The sequence below is a fragment of the Pantherophis guttatus genome, chromosome 6 (genome assembly GCF_059756535.1).
Source record: "Pantherophis guttatus breed Tessera chromosome 6, ASM5975653v1, whole genome shotgun sequence".
Lineage (NCBI taxonomy): Eukaryota > Metazoa > Chordata > Lepidosauria > Squamata > Colubridae > Pantherophis > Pantherophis guttatus.
Genome location: NC_142068.1, coordinates 58,758,752 through 58,771,469, shown reverse-complemented (window position 1 = coordinate 58,771,469; position 12,718 = coordinate 58,758,752). Strand labels below are relative to the sequence as shown.

At 36.3% G+C, this 12,718-nt stretch overlaps 1 protein-coding gene across 1 annotated transcript in view; it reads right to left on the bottom strand.

Moving 5' to 3' along the window:
* The window catches only part of LOC117676679 (scavenger receptor cysteine-rich domain-containing protein DMBT1), a 93,351-nt gene that overhangs the window by 31,043 nt on the left and 49,590 nt on the right, over positions 1 to 12,718 (bottom strand). The window contains exons 23-34 of the mRNA XM_087872362.1: positions 11,787 to 11,807; positions 11,583 to 11,627; positions 8,144 to 8,188; positions 6,711 to 6,932; positions 5,430 to 5,741; positions 4,783 to 4,809; positions 3,930 to 3,974; positions 3,423 to 3,734; positions 2,712 to 2,738; positions 2,296 to 2,340; positions 1,789 to 2,100; positions 1,123 to 1,149 (exon numbers count right to left, since the gene is read on the bottom strand). Coding sequence (XP_087728488.1) covers positions 1,123 to 1,149; positions 1,789 to 2,100; positions 2,296 to 2,340; positions 2,712 to 2,738; positions 3,423 to 3,734; positions 3,930 to 3,974; positions 4,783 to 4,809; positions 5,430 to 5,741; positions 6,711 to 6,932; positions 8,144 to 8,188; positions 11,583 to 11,627; positions 11,787 to 11,807 — 1,440 coding nt within the window. The remainder of the gene's footprint in view (positions 1 to 1,122; positions 1,150 to 1,788; positions 2,101 to 2,295; positions 2,341 to 2,711; positions 2,739 to 3,422; positions 3,735 to 3,929; positions 3,975 to 4,782; positions 4,810 to 5,429; positions 5,742 to 6,710; positions 6,933 to 8,143; positions 8,189 to 11,582; positions 11,628 to 11,786; positions 11,808 to 12,718) is intronic.

The following is a 12,718-nucleotide window of genomic DNA, read 5'->3' as shown; positions in this document are numbered from 1 at the left end:
AACCTCCCAACTCTATCATTAAATTTATGCATGTTAAGCACCTTAAACAAATTTACTTAAACATAATGTAATAATTTACAGAAACCTGCATAACAAGACCCAATCCTTAAATCTTTGTAAGTTCAATAATAAATCTTCGAGACCGCCTTCTACCGCATAGCTCCCAGTGACCGGTAAGATCCCACAGAGTTGGTCTCCTCTGGGTCCCGTCAGCTAAACAATGCCGGCTGGCGGGCCCGCAGGGGAGGGCCTTCTCTGTGGCTGCCCCCGCTCTCTGGAACCAGTTACCTCCTGAGATCCGGATTACCCCCACCCTATTGGCCTTCCGGAAAGCAGTGAAGACCTGGCTTTTCCGACAGGCCTGGGGCCGTTGATCTCGCTGTTGCCATCTTGCGAAATGCGGCCACGAATGGTGTGCATGAGCTTTTAATGTTTTTAAAATGTTTTTATAATGGTTTTTAATAATTTTTCTATGTTCATTGTTTGCATTATTTTTGCTGTAAACCGCCCAGAGTCCCTTGGGAGTTGGGTGGCATAGAAATGCAATAAATTAAATTAAATTAAATTAAATTAAATTAAATTAAATTAAATTAAATTAAATGCAATTTGTTTATACTGAAAAAAGATTGTCTGAAAGTTTTACACATAATAGAAAGTAGGATCCTTTGCAATCCCATTTAAGACCACCTAGTTGAATGATGACATACTTTGGCTTTCTAATATATCATTTTTCCTGGGAAGAGTCACATTGCATTCACATCTGATTTTCATATTATTCTTTTACTATATTTGGAAAAAATAAACCAAATATTCCATAATTCAATGATTTCACTTTATTTTACACCTTTTTTAAATCAAATAACAAATGGCAGTCATTCTTCTTTTAAATCCATATGTTATTCAATGACTTGCTGAAAAGCAAAACTTCAGTCTTCATTGTACATGCCTATCTTAAAGACTAATTTTATTTCACACATTGCTTTCAGTGAATAGAAAGAAAAGAAAGTTGGATGAATGTTATTTCTCTATTTGCTGCTAAAGACTTTACTGGTTCCATTTCCCCTGAAATTATGATGCAAGATTTGGTTTTAAGTAACCACAGAAATTTTAGAAAATACCTACCAGGTGTTGGTGTGGTGACAGCAAGACCTGAAAATAGAAGAAATAATTGGTCTCAATGAAGATGACAACATACTTATGTTGATGAATTAGGTTACATTAATGATAATTATTATCATTATTTCTTTTATATATTTTTTTACTCTTCTTTAGTTTGATATAAAAATGTGTACTCCAAACCTGTCTTAAAGTGGTGGAACTGATCCTTGTTGTCTTTTATATTGAGATTATATGTAGTCTTTATTTACTGAGTCTGCAATTGAGTCTGCCAACTCAATTAACATTATTAAGTGCTGTAGTTATTAAGTATATTAAGTACTTTAATCAAATTTCCTTAAAGATAATGTAGTAACTTATCATAACCTGCATAACAAGAAAAAATTCTCAAATCCTTGTAAATTCAATAATAAATGTACTTTTTTTTCTACTGAAGCACATTATCAGTGAAGACTGTCTGAAAGCTTTACACAGAATAGCAAATAGGATCCTTTGCAACTCCTCTCAAGACCTCCTGGTTAGATACAAACATACTTTAGCTTTCTGACGATAATATTCTGCAAGGAACAGACATGTTACATTGAAACCTGATTTTCATATTATATTTTTAGGTTGTTTGCATAGACCAAGTAAAACAGCAAAAAAACCCTGAAAATTGAGCAATTTAGGTACCTGAGCAAACGACCCCAGCATCTTCTTTGTGGCGACAGTCATGAACGCCCCAAGGTTTATGGGAGCATTCTTCAAGAGAGGATTCGTTCCCTTCGCACTGGACCTGATCCAGGAAGATGCTGCCAGTTCCTTCCCCAAACGCGGCATTAGGTAGGGCTTGAAGGGCCTCTCCACAGGCAAGCTGTTTACACACAACTTGTGCATCATTCATGTCCCAGCCATCGTCACAAATTGTTCCCCACTTTCCATTGTAAAAGACCTCAATGCGACCACGACATTTGTCTTCTCCATTCACCAATCTCAGAGATTTTTCTTGAAATGAAAACGAATGCAATTTGGACTTTTACCTCAGAAATCTTATTTCTAAAATTCTTTATTACTAAATAGAGAGGAATCACCTCTGCTATTCTGTTTTGAACCCCTCATGATCAGCTGGAAGTGCTGTAGGTTTATTGTTATAATAGTTATTACTGTTATAAGAATGAAAGTCCCACATATAATAAATACCTCTTATTCCCTGAGTAGTCAGCATAGCAGAGGATGTAGAAAGGTCTGACAAAAACAAAAAAATATAGTTATATGACTCTGAAACTTCTACAGAAGTTCTTTTTTATCATGGATGTGTGGAGATAAAAATAATGGTGAGAAAAAACAACTATTCTCTTGGTTTTAAACTTCATCTCAATCCATGTGCTCTTCCTACATATATTTGTTTACAAATTCAATCGTTGTTCATTCTCTTTGACCAAAGCACATTATAACCTAATTAATTTGGCTTCCAATCCTTCAGAAGACAATCACTACTGTTAACCACAAGCAATAGTCACCAATTTAGTTATTTAATTATTTACTTACCATTTCCTCTTAAATTAGGATGCAAGATTTGCTTTTAAGTAACAATAGAAATTTAAGCAAATACCTACCAGGTGGTGATGTGGTGACAGCAGGACCTGAAAACAGAAGAAATAACTTCGGTCTGGGTGAAGAAGACGACATACTGATGTTGATGAATTAGGAGGTTTTATTATATTGCCATTATTATTATCATTATTCCTTTTATATTTTTTACCATTCAGTTTGACACAATAAACAACTAAACTAAACTAAACTAAACTAAACTAAACTAAACTAAACTAAACTAAACTAAACTAAACTAAACAAAGGATATAGCAAACCTGACGAAGTATTTGTACTGATGCCTATAGCCTTTTAATATTGAGACTAAGGTAGTCCTCATTTACTGACTGCAATTGAATCTGCCACCTCCCTTGTTAAGTCCTGTGGCTGTTAAATGTGTTAAAAACCTTAAACAAATTTACTTAAAGATAAAATAATAACTTGTTGAAACCTGCATAACAAGACCCAGTCCTTAAATATTGTATGTTCAATAATAAATGCATTTTTGTATTGAATGAAGTGAATGTGTGAAAGTTTTACAAATAATAGCAATTAGGATCCTTTGCAATCCAATTCTAGACCACCTAGCGGAATGAAGACAAACTTCGGTTTCTAATGATAATCTATTTGGCAACGGTTACATTACAATGACACTTTATTTTTAAATTATTGTTTATCGTGTTTGGATAATGTAAACCAAGTAAAACATCACAACACTTGATGCAGTTTAAAAGTACCTGAGCAAATGACCCCAGCATCTTCCTTGTGGCGACAGTCATGAACGCCCCAAGGTTTATGGGAGCATTCTTCAAGAGAGGATTCGTTCCCTTTGCACTGGACCTGATCCAGGAAGATGCTGCCAGTTCCTTCCCCAAACGCGGCATTAGGTAGGGCTTGCAGGGCCTCTCCACAGGCAAGCTGCTTACACACAACTTGTGTGTCATTCATGTCCCAGCCATCGTCACAAATTGTTCCCCACTTTCCATTGTAAAAGACCTCAACGCGACCACGACATTTGTCTTCTCCATTCACCAGTCTCAGAGATTTTTCTTGAAATGAAAACGAATGCAGTTTGGATTTTTGCCTCAAAAATTTTATTTCTAAAATTCTTTATTACTAAATAGAGAGGAATCACCTCTGCTGTTCTGTTTTGCATACCTCATGATCAGCTGGAAGTGCTATAGGTTTATTGTTATAATAGTTATTACTGTTATAAGAATGAAAGTCCCACATATAATAAATACCTCTTATTCCCTGAGTAGTCAGCTTAGCAGAGGATGTAGAGAGGTCTGACAAAAACAGAAAATTATAGTTATATGACACTGAAACTTCTACAGAAGTTCTTTTTTTATTGTGGATGTATAGAGATAAAAAATAATAGTGGAAACAAAACAACCATTCTCCTGATTTTAAACTTCTTCTCTATCAGTGGTGGCTTCCTCCCGGTTTGGTCCGGTTCGGCCGAGCCGGTAGCGGTGACGATATGACATCACCGAACCGGTTCTTCCCCCCCCGCCCTCCCACCTCCCCACCCCCCACATTATTCTTACCTTTTATTTGGTCCCACCCCCAATCTATTGCTGCCTCCTGAGTCCCAACTGATGACTAGAGGGAAAAAAACTGTTTAAACTCTTGCCGCGGGGCTTCAAAGGGCCGTCCTACAGCTGATCAGTGTTAAAAGCAAACAAATGAGTCGGGTCGTAAGTGCGAGGACTGGTCGTAAGTGCGAGGACCTTCCAGAAATGACTCTGACCAGCTAGCTACGCCCACCTAGTCACATGACCTCCAAGCCACACCCACAAAATAAGCCACGGCGACAGAACCGGTAGTAAAAAAATTTAGAACCCACCCCTGCTCTCTATCCATTTTCTTTTCCTACATATATTTGTTTACAAATTCCTTTCTTGTTCATTCTCTTTGACCAAACCACTTTAGAGCCTAATTAATTTGGCTTCCAATCATTCAGGACTCAAACTCTACTAGTTAATCACAAGCAATTTGTAAGTACCCAGTTTAGTTATTTACTTATCATTTCCTCTTAAGTTAGGATGCAAGATTTGCTTTTGTGTAATAATAGGAATTTAAGCAAATACCTACCAGGTGGTGATGTGGTGACAACAGGACCTGAAAATAGAAGAAATGTATTCTTTCTGGGTGAAGATGACAACATTCTGATGAATTAGTAGGTTATATTATATTGTCATTATTATTATCATTATTACCTTTTTTTTTCCTATTCAGTTTGACATAAACTAAATTAAAAAGGGTACAGTATAGCAAACCTAAAGTATTGGTATGGTAGTGATGCCTATTGCGTTTTAATATCGAGACTAAGGTAGTCCTCATTTAGTGACTGCAGCTGAATCTGCCACCTCCATTGTTAAGTCCTGTGGTTGTTAAATGTTAAGAACCTTAAACAAATTTACTTAAAGGTAATATAATAACTTATTCAAACCTGTGTAACAAGGCCCAGTACTTAAATCTTTTTGTATGTTCAATAATAAATGCATTTTTGTATTGAATGAAGTGAATGTGTGAAAGTTTTACAAATAATAGCAATTAGGATCCTTTGCAATCCAATTCTAGACCACCTAGCGGAATGAAGACAAACTTCGGTTTCTAATGATAATCTATTTGGCAACGGTTACATTACAATGACACTTTATTTTTAAATTATTGTTTATCGTGTTTGGATAATGTAAACCAAGTAAAACATCACAACACTTGATGCAGTTTAAAAGTACCTGAGCAAATGACCCCAGCATCTTCCTTGTGGCGACAGTCATGAACGCCCCAAGGTTTATGGGAGCATTCTTCAAGAGAGGATTCGTTCCCTTTGCACTGGACCTGATCCAGGAAGATGCTGCCAGTTCCTTCCCCAAACGCGGCATTAGGTAGGGCTTGCAGGGCCTCTCCACAGGCAAGCTGCTTACACACAACTTGTGTGTCATTCATGTCCCAGCCATCGTCACAAATTGTTCCCCACTTTCCATTGTAAAAGACCTCAATGCGACCACGACATTTGTCTTCTCCATTCACCAGTCTCAGAGATTTTTCTTGAAATGAAAACGAATGCAGTTTGGACTTTTGCCTCAGAAATCTAATTTCTAGAATTCTTTATTACTAAATAAAGAGGAATCATCTCTGCTGTTCTGTTTTGCACCCCTCATGATCAGCTGGAAGTGCTATAGGTTTATTGTTATAGTTATTACTACTATAAGAATGAAAGTCCAGCATATAATAAATACCTCTTATTTCTTGAGTAGAACTTGTTTGCTATCGTTGGTGTATAGAGCAGAGGTGAAATGCTCCCAGTTCGGACCGGATCGCCAGATCCGGTAGCAATGGCGGGTGGTGGTAGGAGAACCGGTAGGAAACATCCCTGCCCCCCCCGCATGCCCAGCTGAGCCACGCGATCATCAGAGGCTTTTTTTTTATTTTTAAAAGCATTTTTTCTACAACCTCCTCAGCCAAAAAAATGCTTTTAAAAGTTAAAAAAAGCCTCTGATGATCGCGCGGCTCAGCTGGGATCGTCAGAGGCTTTTAAAAGTATTTTTAACAGCTTTTTCGGCTGAAGAGGTTGTAGAAAAAAGGGTTTTAAAAGTTAAAAAAAAAATTGGCTACGGCCACCCAGTCACATTACCCACCCACCCCGAAAGCCATGCCCACAGAACTGGTAGTAACTAATTTTACATTTCACCACTGGTATAGAGATAAAAATAATGCTATGAAAGAAACCCAACCATGCTCTTTCACTTCCTTTTCTTCTCAATCCATGTGCTCTTCCTACATATACCTTTTGTTTTCAAATTTAAAGCTTGTTCATTTTTTTTGACCAAGCCACTTTATCATGTTGCTTTTGTACTAGTTTAGCTTAATTAATTTGGCTCCCAGTCATTCAAGACACTATCACTATTTTACGTCATCCACAATCAATAAATGTTTTCTTTGTTTATTTATCAAATTTATATGCTATCTCACATATATGCTATTTAGAGCAATATTTAGGTTACTAATGATAGTACCAATCACAGAAGTAGGAGCAGATGTTTTCAACTCTTCTACAGTTGTCTGAGAAGTGGCTGCCAAGCCTGGCATGACTGTTTCTTCCTTCTGGGTTATTGAATGGGTAGTCTTAGATGACGTTGTAGTTTTATATGACATTTCTATGGTTCTCATAGTAGTTTCTTTCTCAGTTGCTGGGTGGGTGGTTTCAAAGGTTTTTTTAGTTGGGAAATATGTGGAATCTACCAAGAAAAAAGAATCAGAATAATAAATAAATTTTATGTAACTCAATAAATTTTGAGTTACATAATAATAAGCTTCAGAAGAATCTATTTCTATATAGGCTATACCTATTCATGAGTGAGGGTATTTTTTGATGCTAGCCTGCCATAGCATTCTTATATGGTGTAAAATCAAAAGCACTGAGAACTTGAACAATTTACTTATTTACTTACTTACTTACTTACTTACTTACTTACTTACTTACTTACTTATTTATTTATTTATTTATTTATTTATTTATTTATTTATTTATTTATTTATTTATTTATTCAATTTATAGTGCCATCCATCTCACCTAAGTGACTCTGGGAGGTCTACAAAAATAAAAAATAGTAATTAGGAATAAAAACAAAATAAAAGCCATTAGAACCATTTCTGAAATCCTGGAAAATAACACAAGTTTAGCTTCATGGCACTGTTAAAAATGCAATGTTATATGTGTGAGGCAATCTGAATAGCCAAAAGAATACTATTGTATATTTTTTTGTTCTTTTGTTTTTTAAAAAAATAAACTATTATTTATGCTGGGTTTTTTTTCAGAAACAAAAAGTCCCATTATTAGATATCCACGTGTGATCTCAATAAGGAATTTTTAAAATTTCACTAAATAAATTTCAGTTTGGGTAACCAACTTGCCATGTGTGCAATTTAAGTATAGCAGGAACTAAAGCAAAAGGAAAAAAGGACTCAGTGTAATCAGCCATTTTAAAAGATGATGCTTGTGCAAGTGATAATGACAACAGTTGTAATAGAATGGTATCTGTTGACACATTCAGTTTTTAAGCTGTGTTTTTTTATTTTTTCAATCGTTTTAAAATACCTTCTTTAGATTCAAAGGAACTCGATTTAATGTAAAAACCATAACACTAATGCTATTCAGCAAATAGTTACATAAGAGTTTTTTCAAACTCTTGCCTCTGGGTGCTTAAGCAATGACATAACAGATCAGTTTTATTATGCTATATTGAATGCAGAAGATAGTTGAATTTTGCCCAAAAGACTGTGTATGTTTTATTTAGATGCAATATTTTATCACACAGAACAGTATCGGCCACTTAAAAATATAGTACGCCCAAGTGTAGAAAATAGGCTTTACAAATGTCTCAACGTAATCATTTGTAGAACAGAACACACACAAAAAGGTGAATCTATTTCAGCATATAAGAAATACCTCTTATTTCATGTGTAGTCAGATCTACGGAGGTTGTAGAAAGGTCTGACAAAAACAATAAATTTTAGAGTTAACTTGGTAGACAAACAGCTGGCACTAATACTTTCCTTTTTATGGGCATTCTGTGTACCTGCTTTGTTTGTTTGTATGCTTATTTTGAGAAGCTGTATTTCTGTATTTCCATCAGAGACAGAGTTCATGGGTCTATAAGCCCCTGAAGTAGGCTTTGTAGCTCTCCTTCAGTCACCCAGACAAAATGGGAACAAGTGAAATTGTAAAGAGCTTTTGTCAAATGTATGTGGAGCAGGGGTGAAATCCAGCAGGTTTTAACAAGTTCTGGAGAACTGGTAGCAGAAATTTTGAATAGTTCGGAGAACCGGCAAATACCACTTCTGGCTGGCCCCAGAGTGGGGTGGGAATGGAGATTTTGCAATATCCTTCCCCCAGGAGGGGAGGGAATGGAGATTTTGCAGTATCCTTCCCCTGAAGTAGGGTAGGAATGGAGATTTTGCAATATCCTTCCCCTGCCAGTCCACCAAGCCACACACACAGAACCAGTAGGGAAAAAATTTGGATTTCACCCCTGATATGGAGATTTTTAGTCATCTAAAGTAGGTCGCAAAGATGCTTTTTTTTTTTTCCCAAGAGGCAACTCCAGAAACTCCAGTTTCCTCTTGGAAAAAAAGAAAAAGAAAAAGAAAGCACGTTTTGTCAAAGTACAAAGTGTCAGCTAGCTGGATGTTTTTCATCGTTCCCTCTGCCCCCCTTTTGAAAATATAAAAGTTATTGGCTGGAGCACCGAGTTCGATTCTTAGCATTTCTGAGTGTGGCAAAACTGAAGATGATCAGCAACTGTTCTCAGAGTGATTCTGAGGGTTTGTGAAGTATAAAAAAAATACCGTGTGGAAGTGCCCTGATACTGTACAATATGTTATGCAATCAAGGCAGTTCATTACAGGAAAATAAAAATTACCTGCACAAAATTACACTTCAATCTGCACCATAATCAGTTACGTACATTCAAATCATTCTGGGCAATAACGTTGGCCCCAGGCTGGTCTTTACATTCAACATATTCGAGAAGGATTACAGGTAATCCTCAACTTACAACAGTCCATTTAGCGCCTGTTCAAAGTTACAATGGCATTGAAAAAAGTGACTTACGATTTTTTTTGACACTTACGACTGTTGCAGCATCCCCATAATCACATGATCAAAATTCAGTCACTTGGCAACTGACTCTTATGACAATTACAGTGTCCCGGGTAGGGGTGGTTCTACTTACATTTACTACCGGTTTGCATCGCGCCCACACGCTCTTCTGCGCATGTGCAGAAGCTTCTGCTCATGTGCAAATCACCTATGATGACATCCGGGTCAGTGGGCGGAGCCTCCTGCTGGTTTTACTACCGGTTCTTACGAACCAGTCCAAACCGGGGGCAACCCATCACTGGTCCCGGATTCATGCGATCACCTTTTGCAATTTTAGAATTGGAGGTCTTCTAGTCCAACCCCCTGTCCAGGCAGGAAACCCTACATCACTTCAGACAAATGGTTATTTAACATCTTCTTAAAAATTTCCAGTGTTGGGGCATTCACATGCTTCTGCAGGCAAGTTGTTCCACTTATAAATTGCTCTAACTGTCAGAAAATTTCTCCTTAGTTCTAAATTGCTTCTCTCCTTGATTAGTTTCCACCCATTGCTTTTTGTTCTACCCTCAGGTGCTTTGAAGAATAGTTTGACTCCCTCTTCTTTGTGGCAACCCCTGAGATATTGGAACACTGCTCTCATGTTTCCCCCAGACCTTCTCTTCATTAAACAAGACATACCCAGTTCCTGCAACCGTTCTTCATATGTTTTAGCCTCCAGTCCCCTAATCATCTTTGTTGCTCTTCTCTGCACTCTTTCTAGAGTCTCAACATCTTTTTTTACATCATGGCAACCAAAACTGAATGCAATATTCCAAGTGTGGCCTTACCAAGGCATTATAAAGTGGTATTAACACTTCATGTGATCTTGATTCTATCCCTCTGTTTATGCAGCCCAGAACTGTGTGGGCTTTTTTGGCAGCTGCTGCACACTGGTGGCTCATATCTAAATGGTTGTCCACTAGGACTCCAAGATCCCTCTCACAGTTATGACTATTGAGCAAGGTACCATATATACGGTACCTGTGCATTTTGTTTTTCTTCCCTAAATGTAGAACCTTGCTTGTTTCATCTTCTGATAAGCAAAGTCAATAGGGAAGCCAGATTCATTTAACAACCATGTTAGCTATCTTAACAACTGAAATGACTCATTTAATAACTGTGGCAAGAAAGGTTGTAAAGTGGAGAAAACTCATTTAACAGATGTCTTGCTTAGTAACCGAAATTTTGGTCTCAATTGTGGTCAAAAGTTGAGGACTACCTGTATTTCACAAAAATAAACTTTTCCATGCACAGGCCTGGTAACACCACAATTAATTTTTTGGCACCTACACCTGCATCTGTCTTTTTCTATTAAATAAAAACTTGTACCCCATTATAGCAAATATCAGCATCACCTCTGCAACTTTGTCCCCCATTTATCGTTCATATCAAGAACTTTTGACTGTGGTATTAGAGCTGCAGTGCAAGAAATAAATTGGGACCCAGAAATGCCTCAGATGAAAGCCCAAAATGAAAAATAAATATGATTTCACATTATTTATTGACTTAAATCAAATTAATTTAAATTCAATTAATGCAAGCATTTGCAAGTATTGAATAATGATCTCCTAATGTCACATTAAGAATTGCAGCAAGGTGGCCTAAGCTCACAGCCAAGTTTTTGGGAAACTACATGTGACCCTGGAGCCAACTATTGTTTTTCTCACCAAAAACCCACATTATAATCTGAAGCAACAGAATATCTCTGGACAAAATTGAAAGTTGGGTGCAGACATCTCACACACTCATACTGTTCCCAAATGGACTCTCACTATCTTGTTACATAGGTCTTTTTCCTGAATAGCAGTTAACAAATTTGATAGTGGTATATTGGGAACAAACTCTTATTCTTCTTAAAAGTTAAGAACAAATATTATTTATGCTGAAAGCACCCCTGATATCAATGGAGCAAACTTCTGGTAAAAGTTGCTGATAAACCTAACCCTTCCTCACATCACCTGCCCTCATCCATTTTTGATATCTTTGTACTCCTTTTGAAGCAGTGGATAAGGTGCTGGCCTAGAAATCAGGAGATGGAGTTCTACTCTCATTTTAGGCATGAAATCTGACTGGGTAACTTTGAGCCGGTCACTCTTTCTCAACTCAGCTCACCTCCCAGAGTGGGTTTTTGTGGGAAAGATGGAAAGAGAAAGGAAAGTATTAGGTATGTTTGCCAGCATGAGTTATTTGTAAAATAATAAAGGTGGGATGAAAATCTAATAAATGAATAATGTTTTGAGATGCTTACCTTTAGATGTAGCAAATGGAGTTGGGGTTGATATTTCTGTACTGCCTGTCATCAGAAAAACATTTTTTCAGAGAAGCCACATTTTCAATTTGTACAGTATAGAATCAATCAACAAAATCATGATTATAATTCCCAAGAATGGTTATGGATTTAAGAAAAATCAACTCACTCTCATTTTTAATCCATGTAAATAAAGAGACTTACCTGTTGGTAGTAATGCAGCATCTTTCAACAAAGAGGGAGAAAATGTTGATAATGTTATTTAATTTTATTGCTGCATAAAGTACAATATTGTCATATATGATTTTTATGAAAATCTAGACATTTAGTTACAAGAAATCATTTGCATTTTCATCTCTCACTGATGCTTATGATGGTTATGATCCAAATGATTAACCAAAACTGCAATTAGCTTCATAATTTATGCCCCATAAATTACTATTAGTAATTTATATTAGTATAAAATTACTAATACAGAGTGATGGCATTATAATAAGTTCTTTGATCTTTTGCTTAAGCCACTGCATTCCCATTTGTAAATAATAAATAACTTGTCATTAATAGTCAATTAGAAATTCTATAATAGTCCACTTTGAGATATCATGGATTGTTTCATCTTGATTACGGTACATGGTTTAATGTTTGTTCACTTGCCATTTATAAACTTTCAGTTTAGAAAACAATTGCATATATGTTACTTAATAGGCATTGATCAAATAGAGACCAGCACTTAATTCACAAAAAAACTAAACGGGCTTTGACTTATTTAATATTTGTATGCAAGGCCACAGAGTTTTAAGGTAGACTGGGAACTTTTAAAAGATATGCCCCAAAAAACGCAATAGTAAAATCCTTCATCAGGCCAATATGTTAATTTAGTTATAAAAGGAGCTGAGTTTAATCTGAAGGAGCTGTTACCTTTTCTTATAGAACACAGTTTTCTTAGCTAATAAGAATAATGGTTCACTAATTTCATTAGTTTCAAATATATAGGGTCAGATAATATTTCAGATAAACCCTATATATGTTGTAGTCCTGTTTCTTCAACTGTTGAATTGGTACAATCTGATTCAGATTACTTGACCAAATGAAGTTAGTTCTTACATTGACTAAATGTTCTACTTTTAGTCATTCCT